Genomic DNA, 17,126 nt, shown 5'->3' on the forward strand with positions numbered 1-17,126 from the left:
AGGCCAGGCCGAGCCGATTACCTAATTTCAAGGTTTTCGACAGTGACATCCCGAGGGGTTTGTGCGGAGATTGATTGTGATTGTGATTGTGCGGAGATTGTGACAGCTGGTTAAATTGCATCCCTTGACAAGGCAAGAACAAGATGTCAGGAGTAGTGCAGTATTATCATAAGGAGACGTATACTTGGAATATGGTGGAGGAATGGAGGGAAAAAGAGAGGCAGAGGAGGTCTAAGAGAGAGAGAGAGGAAGAGGGTGAGCTTGAGTCAGTAAAAAATGGCGGGGAAAAGGGAGATGGTTTGTTAAAGAAGAATGGTAGAAAGTGGAAGCAGAGTGAGCTGACAGGAGAAGTGGAAATAAATGAGGTCGAAGTATCAGAGGTGGGTGATGTGGTGAAGTTCTCGGAGCCTGAGGCTTGCACCAAGGGTCAGGATAAAGAAGAGTCTGTGACAGTAGGAGTGAAGTTTTTGGAAAAAGTGGACACTTGCCTTTTGTCTGATCCATTTGTGGTTTCAGGGTGGGTGAAAACAGAGTTGGGTGCAATGGAATCTGTGAGGGTAACCAGAAGTGGTCTTGTGATAATTGTTTGTGTTTCTGCTGGTCAGAAGGAGAAGGCGATCCACGTTAAATGAATGGGGGAAAGAAATGTGAATTGTTTTGCTCTCAAGTGAAGGGCGTGATTACTGGCATAGAAGTAAATGTAAAAGTTGACCAACTGAAGGGGAAGATTCTCTATGTTTGTGATGCTCGTCGTTTGGGGCGACGCAGACAGGGTGGCGTGAGTGGTGAGACAGAAGAGTCATTGTCTGTTATTTTTAGTTTTGATGTTGAGTCTTTGCCCGAAGTGATTTTAAGAGAAATAAGTTATCTTGTATGAGCTTTTGTGCCGAATACATTACATTGTTACAGGTGTCAAGCTTATGGGTATGTGGCAGAAGTGTGTAGGAGGGAGGTTCCTACAGTGGATCTAAAAAGTCTACACACCCCTGTTAAAATGCCAGGTTTTTGTGATGTAAAAGAATGAGACAAAGATAAATCATGTCAGAACTTTTTCCACCTTTAATGTGACCTATAACGTCAACAATTCAATTGAAAAACAAACTGAAATCTTTGAGGGGGAAAAATAAAAACTCACAATAACCTGGTTGCATAAGTGTGCACACCCTTAAACTAATACTTTGTTGAAGCACCTTTTGATTTTATTACAGCACTCAGTCTTTTTGGGTAGGAGTCTATTAGCATGGCACATCTTGATGTGGCAATATTTGCCCACTCTTCTTTACAAAAGCGCTCCAAATCTGTCAGATTGCGAGGACATCTCCTGTGCACAGCCCTCTTCAGGTCACCCCAGAGATGTTCAATTGGATTCAGGTCTGGGCTCTGGCTGGGCCATTCCAAAATGTTAATATTCTTCTGGTGAAGCCATGCTTTCGTGGATTTGGATGTGTGCTTTGGGTCGTTGTCGTGCTGAAAGGTGAACTTCCTCTTCATCTTCACCTTTCTAACGGATGCCTGAAGGTTTTGTGCCAAAATTGCCTGGTATTTGGAACTGTTCATAATTCCCTCCACCCTGACTTAGGCCCCGGTTCCAGCTGAAGAAAAACAGCCCCAAAGCATGATGCTGCCACCACCATGCTTCACTGTGGGTATGGTGTTCTTTGGGTGATGTGCAGTGTTGTTTTTGCGCCAAACATACCTTTTGGAATTATGGCCAAAAAGGTCAACCTTGGTTTCATCAGACCATAACACATTTTCCCACGTGCTTTTGGGGGACTTGATGTTTGTTTTTGCAAACTTCAGCCGGGCTTAGATGTTTCTCATTGTAAGAAAAGGCTTCCGTCTTGCCACCCTACCCCATAGCCCATTCATATGAAGAATACGGGAGATTGTTGTCACATGTAGCACACAGCCAGTACTTGCCAGAAATTCCTGCAGTTCCTTTAATGTTGCTGTAGGCCTCTTGGAAGCCTCCCTGACCAGTTTTCTCCTCATCTTTTCATACATTTTGGAGGGATGTCCAGTTCTTGGTAATGTCTCTGTGGTGCCATATTTCTCCACTTGATGATGACTGTCTTCACTGTGTTCCATGGTATATGTAATGCTTTGGAAATTATTTTGTACCCTTCTCCTGACTGATATCTTTCAACAATGAGATCCCTCTGATGCTTTGGAAGCTCTCTGCGGACCATGGCTTTTGCTCTGAGATGCAACTAAGAAAACGTCAGGAACATCCTACTAGAACAGCTGAACTTTATTTGTGATTAATCAGAGTCACTTTAAATGATGGCAGGTGTGTAATGACTTCTATTTAACATGAGTTTGAATGTGATTGGTTCATTCTGAACACAGCCACATCCCCAGTTATAAGAGGGTGTGCACACTTATGCAACCAGGTTATTGTAAGGTTTTTATTTTTCATTTTTCCCCCTCGAAGATTTCAGTTTGTTTTTCAATTGAATTGTTCACATTATAGGTCACATTAACAGTAGAAAAAGTTCTGACATGATTTATCTTTGTCTCATTCTTTTACATCACAAAAACCCGGCATTTTAACAGGGGTGTGTAGACTTTCTATATCCACTGTAGGTGTAAGAAGTGTGCAGAAGGACATGAGACAAAGGATGTGTAACATTGGGGAAAGTAGTGGTATGTGTTAGTTATAAGGGTGCCCATGGGGCTGGGGATCAGAAATGTCCCATGAGAGAGAGGCAGGTTGAGGTTTCCAGGGTTAGAGTAGTGCAGAAGTTGTCATATGCTGAGGCAGTGAAGAAAGTAGAGGAAGATGGGTCAAGGGGGTGGGATCCTGAGAGGAGTGGTGTGAGCAGAAGATCTGTACCAGTACAGAGGGTTGGTCAACAAGTGATATATGTTTCAGGAAGATCGGCTGAAACATATATTGGCTGAAACATAAGACAATGGTTATCAACTGTACTGCATGGATGGAACGTAAGTCGCAGAAAATCGAAGTTGTGGTGGCAGCTGCAGAGAGTTATTTGGGTGCACGAGACTTGACATCAGAAGAGTTACAGGGTGTGTTAAGTGGTGGTGTCCCATCCTTTCAGGCTGTTGGCCTGAAGTAGGACTAAATTGATTTAAATAGTGGAGTAGGGTGGCACAACCACGATGAAAGGAGGCATGCAAAAAAACACAACTTTAAACTTTGCATGGAGACGTTTTAGTGTCAGTGAAACAGAGATGCTATGTCAATATGGAAATGTGTATATATATATACTAATATATGAACATGTACTTACAAGCATCATCCTCATGGAGTGACTTTCCAGATTTCAGACCTTTAGGTAATGAAAAATGTAAAACACGCATCACATCTTGCGTTTGGTTCTGACCACATTGTATAATGAAAATACAATACTTGTTTAATTATACAAGGCAATGGCTTTTACGATTCCAAAATCAATTAACACAAATTTGATATGTAGCCTTGAGCTACGTGGTGGTCTGGTGAATCACTGTTTTGTTGCATGGCCTGAAAGGGCATGTGTATCAGACCACCTTAGTTTCTATTTAACGTGCCTATAAAGAAGCTTCTGTTACTACTGTTATGTATCTGGATTTAGCAACCACATGTTTATCTGATATTAAACATTCCTATGGCAAAATACTATGTTGCTATCTAGGTGTAATCTTGCTATTTGATTAAATGCTGTTGTTACGCACGCCCCTAGGAAGAGGGAACGCAACACCCTGCTACAACTTAACTCCCCATGGAGTGAAAAAGGTATGGGATTGTAGGTGCGAGTAAGGGTGACAAAGGCAGAGAATTTACCATTTACTGGGAATTTATTTCTTCACACGGTAAATTTGGGGAAAAGGGGCTGAACGGAACCAAAGCAAAGAAAGTAAATGTCAAAGCCCCCTCTCCTACCTTACCTGATAACCCACTACTTACCTAACTAGCACCACCTGGTGCGCTAACCAAAATACAGGGGGTGGTCCACCCAGGTCTTACCTAGTGTGCATAGACAGTTAATACTACGGGTTATGTATGCCCGCAAGTCTCTTGCCTAAGCACTCTTTAGGTGCCTTCCCCTTCCCCCCTGGGAACATATGAAACAGAATATTACTTCACAAAAAAACAACTAACACAGGACATAACCATCCGCTCTCTCTGAGCAACAACTAATACAGGACATACCAATAAGCTCTCTCTCAGCAACACTAACCAAAATACAGGACATAACCATACGCTCGCTCTCTCTCTCTCTCTCTCTCTCTGTGTGTGTCACCTCTCAGATGGGCTTCAGTGATACATGGAAAAATCTCACCTCTAATTAGTCCACACCCTTTGATTATATGCATAAAACATGTAGCCCTGTCCTATCCTTACAACAATATTGTTTAAAGAAAATACGCGCAACTGAATCTTGATAGTCATCTCTTGACATTAATGTTGACTTTTTTTTCTTCTAGATAACCCTCCGTTCTGATTTAATTATTATATCTTCAATTATACAGATGACTTTGTGGTTCATTTGATACTTTTGTTGATGTATTTCTATAGGCCGTAAACTCCAGTGTTCCCTTTTTCTATTTTTACAGAAGGATGTTGAATTTTTTTCATGTGCTTAAGTTGAGTCTCCTTCAGTTTCCCAGTAAGTGACCATTTCTTCACATTTAACATTTAAAATCACGAGGCAGTAAGCTGCTGATATCGTCATATCAACAAATTTGGTGCTCTTTACCATAATTCAAATTGCATTTTATGTCTCTTATAAAGATGATATGGCTAAGAGCAGCAGAAAACATCATCCAGTTAGCCATTTGCTCAGATATCCACTGTCAAGACCCTTGGATCAGAGGGACAAGGACTATGACTCCTTCACTCCCACCTTTTACTTTGAGGACCCTCTATTTCCCCCTCACCGCACCCCCAAACCTGTCCCTCCTCCACTGCTCCGACCCACACCACCACCCCCACCCGAGGACCCATACAGGCCCATTAATCCCCCTAATAACTCTGATCCCTCTGTCCCTCCTTTCAAAGGCGCTGTCCCCCCTATCACAGGTATTGTATATCCTTCCTGTTTTCTTAGTGGAAACTGTGATCACTTATGTGGCCCTCTGCCCTTCCCTCCACCAGCCCTGGCCCCTTGCACCCAACCCTCAGACTCCACACGTGGGGACACAGACCAAAGTGGAGGCCTCCCCCGTGTGCCCATACAAGGAAACGGAATCCCTCCAGTCTATGTTTTCACAGCCTCTGATAAGGAGCAGCCCAGAGTATTCATTCTGCCCTCTGCCCCCAGTGGCCAACCAGACAGATTGGCCCCCATCCCGCCCTGTAACCCATATTTGTACTTCCTTCAGGACAGAGCACAAACACGAGGGTGGAGGCAGCAGAGGGACTTCCTGGACCCATCTTTGTATTCCCATCTGAGGTGGCCACTGGGATGGGCAACAGTGGGGTTAACATGTCGTCTCCTCCCCTACGACCTGACTCTGTTCCTCCTCCCATCCTCATTTACCCTGGTGTTTTTATTCCCATCATAGGAGAAAACATCGGACATAGAAAATCGGCTGCCGAGATTCAGACTTCACTGATTCAAAGTAGTTTTCCCCAGTTCACCCCACAGATAGCCACAGATCCTCACACAACTCGAGGAGATAGAGCCTCAATGAAGGCATATTGATTAGAATAATAACAGGTTTATGTGTTTGTGTTTTGTATTGAAAGTAGCTGGAGATTAAACTAAATTAATGTATAATGCTGACTATTATATAACAATCCACACTGTCAATCGTTGGGTCTTTTTATTTAATGCATATTTCTGTTTACCATTGGATGTAAAACAATTATCTGCAATAAATTAATAAAACTTCCGTGTTGCGATGTTACAGCGTATCTGTGCACATTTTGGGAAGAAATACTACCATTTAATTATTTCATGAATATTAGATAATGGCATTTTAATGTGCAGCGTGATTGTAGCTTCTCTGCTTCAGGAAAAATGTGTATTGGTCTATTTGTTTTTCTGTGTTTACTCAAATGAATTTAGTTCCTGAGGAATGAGGTTGTTCCTTTGGTTTGGTGGTATGATATAATTAAAAAATCATTCTTCATTTAATGACTACTGTAAAGTCTTGACAGAATATTGCCCTGGGTCTAAAATTCTGTTTTAGTAGTTGTTTACCGGGCTTATAGTTTTTTCTTCAAATTACATTGGTTCATCTGTCTGTATGTTATTTCTGTTACTCTCTCATTCAACACTTTGGGGGATTTAATGTTGAAGTATCTATTCTTTAAATATAGACAAGACTAAAGTATATACCAGTATTGCCATGTAAATGTGTCAGAAAATGTCATGAATTATCATGGAGTGACACTTGGTTTATTCCACGCACCAAATCATGCATATAAGCATACCCCATTCATACAGTGTCTATTGTTCATTCATACATCCCAGTTGATTCTATAGTATTCTTAGTAGCACTGGATATACAGCAGGAGCAGGAACTTTTCATGTGTATTCACTGGGACTGTATACCCCTTCCTTTTTATGCTGAAGACGAGAGGGTACTCAACCTAATCAAGGTAATGCTTAGAATAAAATGGATTTTCTACTAGTCTTTGCCATATCGTGTTGAATGGTCAAATGGTCCTGTGTTTTGGACAATCATATCACATGACCTGGATTTGAACCTTTATTTAAAGCTTTTTCAGCAACCTGTCTCCTTTTCTTTTTATGTCAGATGGTCCAGCTACATCCTCAGATAATTGCTTTAATTCTGGGTGTAATTCTAATTCCTGGCTTAAAATAACAGTTAAAATCTAGGTAATGAGACATGATAGTTCAAAACACATGGCCCTATAGAGTGAATTATGTTAAATTCTAATGTATTCAATAAACCTTTGGTACTCAACATTGTTTGTCAAGTTTACTATGTTAAAAACAGTGACATTTATTTTACTCTTTCAGAAATGAAGGGAAAAAAATTGGAGGTTTTGAGGACCGCCTTTTATATTTTATTTGTGGCAACAGTAGCATCTTCAAAACCAGTAAGAGTGCCCCTGCTGTTATCCATCATCTTTATTCTGATAAATCTGTAATTATTATAATGTGCACAATGACAAAGTCAGTGAATAGAGACTGTGTCAAAAGTGTCCTATTCTATGTTTCTACACTCAAATAGTATTTATATTTGTGAAACCAGGTCAGTCTACATGGATTCCAATTCAGAAGCATGATGGCTGACAGCCTGGCATCGTCTGAGTCCTGGGAGTCCAGCAAGTCTTCCTCAGAGAATGGTCAGCCAATGGTCGCTGGCACTGATACCGCAATACCAGACACTCAGGAGGAGACAGACCCACCAGACAGCGAAGCTATAGCCTCTGAAACAGCCTCAGAAGTTGATGATGCTTTAATTGCTTCACAAACCGCACTTCAAACTGATGCCTCATCAGCAGATGTACTAAATGGGACAGAAACTGAGGCTACCTCACAGCATCCAGTCATCGTTGCAGTGACTGATTCTCCCAGTCTGACTTCTGATAATGCCACAACCCATATACGGTCTATGGTCACAACGGCTCTGCCATCAATCACTGACACAGCCACAATTCAAACATTCTATGTGGGCACAACTCCTCCTCCGGGCCCATACCCCATACCCATTATGGAGCAGCCAACACCTCCACCAGTCTCCCCAATACTAAGCCTAACTCCCCAGCAGTCAGTTCCATTGGGAACCACTGATGACATAGCTGGTGTGCCAGGTTGTTTTACTGTAGTATACATAACAAGACCTCAAGCTCAGCCAGTTCCAGCTAGAGGTGATAACATTTAAAGCAGAGAGGAAGTTATTATATCTTTGATTAAAGTCAGACATAAAAGCTGGCTTTTTTTTCTTCATTTGTCTTTATGAACATATGAGCATGTTGCAGCCACATAGTGAGCTGGAGGGGCGCCTGTGCTGCAACTGGCTAAAACGCTCATGAAAATGAATCACTATAATATTTTGCACTATATAAGTGATAAATATGTAGATGTACTGTACTTTATATTGCTCAGTGTCTTCCATGAGTCAGTCTCACATGTATTTTTTCCCATCTTTTATCTTTTGTCTGATTTATTTTGGAAGGTGACACAGATTGCATTAACACTGTCAACAACATTTAGTCTATTTGCAAAAGAGGATCCACCATCTGTAAATAAATGCTCTTTAAACATTTAGAAAAAGGACGGAAGTCAGAAAGAGTACCTTTTCGTGTGCTGCAGGATATTTTGGGCCTTTTGATTATACTGCAAAACTTATTACAGGCGATTTACAGATAATGCCAGCTGTTGGGCATTCTTTGTGACTCCCATTGTGTCCTCAGTTATCATTGAATGAATGAATGATGATACATTCCTGGTTTAATTTTGTACTGTAAAGTTTGTCTGGTATACAATTGAATGTCTGACCCAGAAAGACACAGAGACCCTGGAGCAGATGGCGTTTAACTTCTGGTATGAATGCAATGCAGTGAGTGAACAAGAGGGTGTTGTTGTTTTTTTCTGGTATTACAGAGACACATTTGTTAAGAGATACCAAAGCTCATGGCATGAAGTATGTTTGCCACCGCACAACACACATTGATCATTTACTTGTGACACAGACACAGAAAAATATTTTTCAAATAGCTTCACTACTTGGACCCCAAATAAAAAATGTAAAGTTGTACTTTTTCATATTCCTACATGGAACGTATAGGAACCATAGACCAAGGTGGACCCTTAATGGTCAGCCTACCATACAAAAGGCAGCAGAAGGTAGCTAAATGCATCTGCCACGTTGTATAGATGATAACCTGCAACCAGTTTAGCCCCCTGTTGTCCTGAGATGATAACAGTCTGTAATCTGATGCATTGCGAATGTTAAGCTCTTGAGCCGCTTAAAACCACTTGCGGTGTAAAATTCATACTCATCTGATAATGTGGACAGAACACCATACTAACATTAATAGCCTGGTCAGAAATTACCTCTATTTTGTAACACTTATTAGGCACTGTTTTTCAAAACTCCCAACTGAAATAAGTAAGTTGTTGTTGTCTTCATTGGGAATTGTATTCATTAACATTTATAAAATGTTGATTGACATTTCAAAGCCTCTTATTCAAGTACCTGTGAAGATGTATAATATTCATAATTTGAATTTACTGTACACTCTTCACTCTTCACTCTCACTCTTAAACACTCTTTACAATCCATTTGGAGGTCCTATTGAAATCCACGTAATCCTATGGTATGATACTGCTTGTGACTGAGTACTACACCCTAATAGGTCTTGATGTGTGTCTAATTACTGTAATGACCAGGTCTGTCTAGTCAACAACAAACACTATTTCTGCATGTTCTTCACTTAAATACAAAAACATTGTAGTGAAAATAAAATAAACAAATGCTTGCTCCTAGGGATGAGGTCAAATTTCAATTTAGATTGACCTGACCCTCAGTGCACTAGTTCATATAAACATGTTTTTTTTGTGAAACACTAACATAGTTCTCCAGAGCCTGGCAGCTCTATTCAAACATCAAGGCTATAACAAGTTCAGCTTAAGTCCTTAATTGCTTTAACCAATAGACTGGTATGGAAACAGAGGAGAAAAAAGGAAATACATTATATTGAAACTGGCCCAGTACAAGTGTTTGACTGGATCTGTGTGTAGACCTTTTAATCAGCAAGTCAATAATCTGATATCCTATAAGAGGATTCCTTTTCCAAGCCAAGTTATGTCAGACAATAAAATGGCTGTTGAGTTATTTTATAGAATTAATATCTTCTCTACGATCACTATCAGTCTTCTTGTCAGTGTTATTGTATATAATTGTTCTCCATGTGTAGTTGTAACGTAATTAATGTAATTTAATATCTTGTCAAAGTGAGCTTGTGGCCTTGATTTTAATAGGCTAAGAGAGACCACAGACACCTGTTGTCCACTCTGACAGGAAGCATGTTAACATCTTAAAGTCCTTATCCTGTTTAAACACCCACACAACCTCTTTGTTCTCCTGCAGCACAGGGGTCTCTGTGTCATTACAATCTGGCAATAAACAATTAACAATAACATTCAGACTATTTTCTGGAATTATGTGAAAACCAAAATGAATGTATTGTATCACAAGAGAATACAAAAATCCCCTTGTTGGAGAGTCATTAATTCAAATTCTTAATCTGTCCCCTAAACCTAAGGAAACTATCACCTAGACAATGGATTAGTCTACACCTAGATTATTGGAGCAGTGCTTGGCCAGCGTTCATGAACGCATGTGCTCAGCAGTATCAGTCGACAAGGATGCAGTTGAGGTAACAGCAGTCCCTACTCTGCCCAAAACAACACTATAGCAAACCTATTGATGAATTCATGAAGGGGAGAGTTCATGTATCAGTTTGTCTTCGTATACTCAGTTTGATGACACATACCGTATACAGACTTGTTTACAGACTCTAAGGAAGTGAGTTAATGAAGTGTGTTCACTGACAGACGTATTTGTATTTATTAGGGATCCCCATTAGCTGCTGCCAAGGCAGCAGCTACTCTCCCTGGGGTCCAAACACATTAAAGCACTTACATTACACACAGGGCCAGAGGAGCTCTGGAGGGGATAATGGTATGTAAATGTTCTGTAAGCACATGGATCCTCTGTCAGCATCATTGATGGGGCCGTGGCACACAATGCATCCTGCTAACATCCTCTGCATGCGCTTAATCAGAGGGGGGTATTAAAGTAGAACAGTAATGCTCCCAGATTTGAATCTGCCGTCTGCTGTATAGCCCACGGAAGGCAACGACATGGGAAGCACCGGGAGGATGCTCAACCTTTGGAACAGGAGGCAGAGCCTCTTCCCTAACTACAAAGTCACTGGGCCTAGTGCTGAACTTAGAAGACCCTCAGAAGACAGCACCCTTCCATTCACCAAGGACAGCTGTATAAAAGAGTGGAATTCCATGCAGGAACTGAGCAAGGACATTTATGACATCTACTCTGAGTATGAGGATGAGGAAGATGAGAAGCCTTTGGCTCTTCTTTCAAGGCTGGCTTCACCCACCAAGAATTACAATCTTAACATCAATGTTGGGGGGAAGTCCTATCAGATAGCTTACCGGTTGGCGGCCAGGTACCCCAAAACTAGGATAGGGCGGCTTGCCACCTATACAGACCACAACAAGAAACTGGACCTGTGTGACGATTACCAAGTCAAGAAAAATGAGTACTTCTTCGACAGGGACCCAGAGATTTTCAACAACATCTTCACCTTCTACAGAACTGGGGTGCTGTGGATAAAAGACGAGCTGTGTCCCAGAAACTTTCTGGAGGAGATCAACTACTGGGGCGTGAGGATCAAGAACACCCATCGCTGCTGCCGGATTTCCTTTGAGGAGCGACAGGACGAAATAAACGAGCAGCTGAACATCCAGAGAGAGCTGGAGGCCGAGGTGGAGATCGAGGAGAATGAGGAGCTGTTTCAGGACATGTTTATGGGCCATAACCGCAGAGTGATCTGGAACCTAATGGAAAAACCTTTCTCCTCTGTCCCTGCCAAGCTCATGGCCTTGGTCTCCAGCCTGTTTGTCCTGGTATCCCTGGTGGCCATGACACTCAACACAGTAGAGGATATGCAGTACAAGACTCCCTCTGGCCAATTGAGCGGGAAGACCTACTGTGAATTTGTGGAGTCTCTTTGCATTGCCTTTTTCACCATGGAGTATCTGCTCAGGCTGGTGTCCACACCTGACCTCCAGACCTTCGCCAGGAGCATGCTCAACACGGTGGACCTGATCGCTATTCTACCTCAGTACCTGCAGCTGGCTTTGGAGTGCTTTGAAAACAATGACTACGTGAAGCACGAACACGACATGAGGACAGTTGGGCAGGTGGGGAAGCTGGGCCAGGTGTTGCGGATCATGCGGCTGATGCGTATATTTCGTATCTTGAAGCTGGCGCGCCACTCCACCGGACTGAGGGCGTTTGGCTTCACACTCCGCCAGTGCTACCAGCAGGTGGGTTGCCTCTTCCTCTTCATCGCCATGGGAATCTTCGCCTTCTCTGCCATGGTCTACACTGTGGAGCATGACGTGCCCCAAACCAACTTCACAAGCATCCCCCATGCATGGTGGTGGGCTGCTGTAAGTATATTAGTTCACAATAGGCCATTAGGAGTTTAAAAAAAGTCTATCTAACTTTCATTCTCTGTAGCTTTATATTCAGCTATGTTTCTGGTGATCTTCCAGCGATGATGCAGGGAGGCTCAGGTCTGGCTTCAGGTCTGTAGTGTGTCCGGTATATGGCTCGCTCTGTAGTCCCCTCATAATACTACCTACTGCACAATGGCTGTCAGTGGCCACTATCTGAATGATAAGCTTAAACACTGATCTAAGTACCAGTAACCTTTTCATATGAACTGCATGGCCTGACATTACTTAAATGGATGGTTTATATGGTTCCTGGATAGTGTCTTAATACTATAATGCTATTACAGGGTGGACTTTAGGTCAGCGCATCTCCATTAGAATATGTGTATCTGTCCATGTCCATGCCTGTCCACATGAAGCATGCCGTATGTGCTTAATTTTGATCAACACTCTGGACATAAAGTCAGGCCACTTTTAGGCCCTGTATATCTCTCTCTGAAAGGGTATGATAGGAATTTCTTAAGTTGTGACTGAAGTGGGACAGATAACACTTTTACATTTTCACTGTGAAAGGGGTTCAAGTTCCATAACTCTTGCAATTTCTGCCCTCCAGGTGAGCATCTCCACCGTGGGCTATGGAGACATGTATCCAGAGACCATCCTAGGGCGTCTCTTTGCTTTCTTCTGTATTTCCTTTGGAATCATACTGAACGGACTGCCCATCTCCATCCTCTTCAACAAGTTCTCAGACTACTACGCCAAACTGAAATCCCACGAGTACACCGCAAACATGAAGAACCGGGGGAAAATTAGGTTTGCCAAAAGGACAGCAATGAAGATCTCACTTTGTTGTGGAGTTGGACACACTACATGATGGTACAGCTAACTGTTTAGGACTTTGTAAGACACAATATCTGCCTGATCTTCCTTACATTGGCAACATATATAGTATCGGGTTGAATAAAGTAATGTTAACTTTGAAACTGCTGAAAACCCATGCACCCTCTTGTCTTACCCGTCAGATATGCTTCTCCAGGGGTGGAAATGGGAGGGAGTCTGGGGGAAGGGGGTTCTGGGCGTGAAAACATTTTGCAATGTAACATTTTGCATTTCACATTGAATTCATAGATTTTACATTGGAGGGTTCCAGGAGTGATTTTCTTTCTCCATTTCAACCCCTGCACTTCACACATATTACCTAATGAGAGTGCTTCTCCCCCAAAGGGTAGGCCTGTTAACAATACCATATAGACAGTGCATTGTCATAAAGAGCTTCACAGCTATGGAGCAACTTGCCCTGTCAGGTCAAGTTGATTCTATTGCTCCTTTTTTATATATTTTTATGCATTTAATGATTGAAACACTTTCTACTTTGCTTAATGTCCTTTATGTCACATGCTGCTTTTTTGTTTTAATTTGTGTTTTTTCAACATTTGAATAGCATGGAGCTTTAATGAGATTTGATTTTGCAATCCTTTCTTGTACGTATGTTCAATAAAGAGAAATAATGCTACATGATTTTTGTATGTGCCATTATATTACTGCTGCAAAGACAAACATGGTCACTCACTAATAAAGCAATTATGTGTACATTTTGCAATGCAATGTGATTTACAGGCTTTACAGGGAAAAAAACAAATAAAAAACAATGAAAACAAAAGCTGAAATATTTTCTACACAACAAAACAAAATCAAAAGAATGACACAAACTGAACAACTAAAAAGCATCCTAAGGAAAACCAAAACAACAAATATGTGCTTTAAGATCTCTTTTAAATATGTCCACAGTTTCAGCTCCCCTGCCCCAGGTTCTCTGGCAGGCTATTCCAGAGGCTGGGGGCATAATAACTAAAGGAAGAGAGGGGTTGTTGTAAATTGTTGTCATTCATGTGTCATGCCGAGCAAGATTGAGGCCAAATCCCAGATGGAAAAACAAAACAACATAGTTTACCTACTGATTGTGAGAGAGGGTATGTTTTGCATCATTAAAATAGGCTCGGCATGTATGGTTTGGAATGTATGAACACCTTACCATGATGAGAAGCTTTCTGTAGCAGCAAATACATTCACTACAGCAGGAGTAGATCCCATACTCTATTAATCTGTCTGATCCTGCCCAATTAGCCTGCTCCCTGTCTGAAGCAAAGACCCACAAAAGCTTGCAGCTGCTGGCATCTTGTGGTTAGTGTTGATAGAGCAGAAAGTGGTGGGCGAGTTTAATACGTCACACTTGATAATCTAGAACATTTAGCTAAATACTCGGTTATGAAATTGAGGATTATAAGGTTTGATAAAATAAAGATATTTTTTGTAATTTTATAAAACATATGAACCACAAGTGAACGTGAAGGGGTTTTCACTAGTTATCACAGCCACAAAGTGAAAATGTCCATATCGTAAAATTTCATGACAACAAACATGAGGTTTTTGGTCTTAATGTAAAGTTAGGATTAGGCATAAAGTTAGCAATGTGGTTGAAGTTAGGATTAGGTTAAAAAATTGATTTTAAAAAGAGACATTGTAGAAATAGGCGGGGTCTTTGCCTTTGTGGCTTTGATAACGCTATATGGAATCCTTGGGACGGTTTCATTACGGTATTTTCAATGGTTTAATCCGTGATTAAGGTTAGGTAAGGGTTATGGTTAGGGGGAGGGACATCCCAAGGATTCCAGATAGCGCTAACAAAATTAGACGCCGGCATTTTCCCACAATCCTTTTCATCTGTAAAGTGACCTCTGGTGTTGCTGTTGTGCAAAATTTCGGAGCAGGCTAACCTACACAAACCAGCAGCAAAATGGTCCCTCCAGTGGCAGTGTCACCGCTTATTAAGGTTTGTGGTAACACATTTGTGTAACATGCTGTTGAAAGTAGTTTGGTTTAAAAATAAATTGTTTCCTAATTTGCAGCACAATGCTGCATTGTTCAAGATCTCTGCCAATCTCAGACAGCTGGCTAACTAACAACCTAGCTAGTGGAATAATTAATAACGTTAGCTAGCTACTTTTTCAACACATAGCTATTACTTCCAAACCTGCAATAATTTGCGCATGTTATGCATCAGCTGACAGCTTTGACATTGCATGCAGATTGTTGTTGTGGGCTACCGAGTGGCGCAGCGGTCTATCCTGGTTCGATTCCAGGCTGTATCACAACTGGCCGTGATTGGGAGGCCCATAAGGCGGTGCACAATTGGCCCTTCGTCGTTGGGATTTGGCCGGGGTAGGCCGTCATTGTAAATAAGAATTTGTTCTTAACCGAATTGCCTAGTTAAATAAATGTAAAATAAAAAAGGCCGTGAATTAGCTAGCATTTGTCTAATGTTAGCATTAAATCATTGCCTGAGTGACACTGTCTGATATGCGTCATTTGTTTCTCATTACAGACAGCAAGGTACTCAGCGTTGATAGCTGGTATAGTATTTGGCAAGAGGAGATATGGTGAGTTGTGAACCTTGAATACAGGTTTTACATTGACTAACTCTGCAGACAGGCGGCATGCCATATGGACGCCTCAGGTTGTGGCATACTAACGTTAGAGTACAAATGTCCTATACTGTGGCCACAGACTAACGTTAGCTAAACTAGCAACCTTAACATTGAAGCCATGCAGACACTGACTTGTTGAAAACCTGCAATAACATAGGATTCTTCATAGTTCTTCACATAAATAGATTACCGGTACATCATATGGTGTTTGATTTTTTTTTCAGAAGTAATTCCATTTTAAGTTTTGATTTTGACACTCTCCCCTCTAAATTAATTTCAGATGAACTAAAGCCTATTGCTGCGGAGGAAAGAAGGGTTGAGGAAGAGGAGAAGAAGGTTCATGAAGAACAAGAGAAAATTGCCAAGGCGCTAGCTGAAGGTAAACGTCCATGTTTGTTTTTAAGAGATTACTGGCAAATTTGCTATCCTCATGTTTGTTCTTTTAAAGTAAACAAATGTGCATACTTAGATATATGTCCATCAATAGGTATTTTGCATGTTCTATAGGAATAGCCTGAATAATAACATATGGCAGTAAAACAGATGCTTCATGTAATTAAACACTTAATTGTTTCTGTATAGAAACTTGACATCTACTTTTTTCTGGTCTCTCACTACAGCCAGTGAAGAATCGATTTTGAAATGAGCTGGCACTGGGAGAAGTTACTTCGAAGCTCTTCACACTGCTCCTGTATTTTTCCACTCTTATTTTCCTGGATATACTTGGTCCAAAACTCTCCGTTATTTTACTGACGTGTGCACTCTAACCGATAAACCCTCACTTGGTCTGGAGACCAAATATAGTTTTTTGTAGTCATTTACATGGCATATAAAATAATGGCTTGCTATTTGGATTCAGAACTGTAATATCACAAATGCAGTATTGTAAGTAAAGTTAAATGTTTGTACCCTTGTTACACACCCTCATGACAATGTCATACATGCTACTTGATAAATAAATGGTAAATATTTATTCTGTCTTTGAATCTTCATTTCATCCTTTCTCCATTTTTCCTTGCACTTGCGTCAATAACTTTTTTTGTCACACTTGCTTTGTTTTTGAGTAATGGATATGCTATTATGGATATATATGAAGCGTCATTCATCAACCATCAACTCTAATATTTGTTCTTTCTAATCTTCTAGATATTAAAACTGAAGCTACAAAAATGATAAGATTATTACATGAAACAAGATCGTACTGTTCTGTGTCATGGCCATGCACGTAAATAGGAGGACTGTGGTCTGCTGTAATGACTGGAGTGGAGCAGACCCTTGACCTGGCACTGTGCTGTCATGGCCGAAAGCCAACGGTGCAAAGGCGCAGTAATTCAAGCTCATCCCCAGGCTAAATATAAGCAGCAACAATGACAGAAGTGGTTAATAATAGAAAAATACAAAAGCTTTATTTGTCAACTATGTATATTATCTATAGTGCACAGTATAAATTAGCAAGGGATGATCCAATGTATGGCCTTGCTCACTGAAATGACACTTATGCACTCAT

The 17,126-nt window shown here is 41.1% G+C and overlaps 1 protein-coding gene and 2 long non-coding RNA genes across 3 annotated transcripts; all 3 read left to right on the forward strand.

Moving 5' to 3' along the window:
* The first annotated feature begins 6,387 nt into the window (after positions 1-6,387).
* Positions 6,388-10,067, forward strand: LOC106580485 (uncharacterized). Its single transcript, XR_001322897.2, has 3 exons — positions 6,388-6,553; positions 6,939-7,018; positions 7,174-10,067. It is a non-coding gene; the product is annotated as an uncharacterized lncRNA (long non-coding RNA).
* A 653-nt stretch (positions 10,068-10,720) lies between these two features.
* Positions 10,721-13,792, forward strand: LOC106580449 (potassium voltage-gated channel subfamily V member 2). Its single transcript, XM_014161529.2, has 2 exons — positions 10,721-12,128; positions 12,748-13,792. The coding sequence occupies exons 1-2, from the start codon at positions 10,794-10,796 to the stop codon at positions 13,006-13,008; spliced, it is 1,596 nt and encodes a 531-aa protein (XP_014017004.1). The 5' UTR covers positions 10,721-10,793; the 3' UTR covers positions 13,009-13,792.
* Positions 13,793-14,656: 864 nt separating this feature from the next.
* On the forward strand, positions 14,657-16,592 carry LOC106580450 (uncharacterized). The gene is made up of 3 exons (XR_001322894.2): positions 14,657-14,964; positions 15,900-15,998; positions 16,240-16,592. It is a non-coding gene; the product is annotated as an uncharacterized lncRNA (long non-coding RNA).
* Positions 16,593-17,126: the final 534 nt, after the last annotated feature.

The sequence above is a fragment of the Salmo salar genome, chromosome ssa20 (assembly GCF_905237065.1).
Source record: "Salmo salar chromosome ssa20, Ssal_v3.1, whole genome shotgun sequence".
Lineage (NCBI taxonomy): Eukaryota > Metazoa > Chordata > Actinopteri > Salmoniformes > Salmonidae > Salmo > Salmo salar.

Coding starts and splice junctions, on each gene's coding strand:
- LOC106580449 (XM_014161529.2), top strand. CDS start 10,794: ATGGGAAGCACCGGGAGGATGCTCAACCTTTGGAACAGGAGGCAGAGC. Junction 12,129..12,747: donor ATGCATGGTGGTGGGCTGCT/GTAAGTATATTA, acceptor TCTGCCCTCCAG/GTGAGCATCTCCACCGTGGG.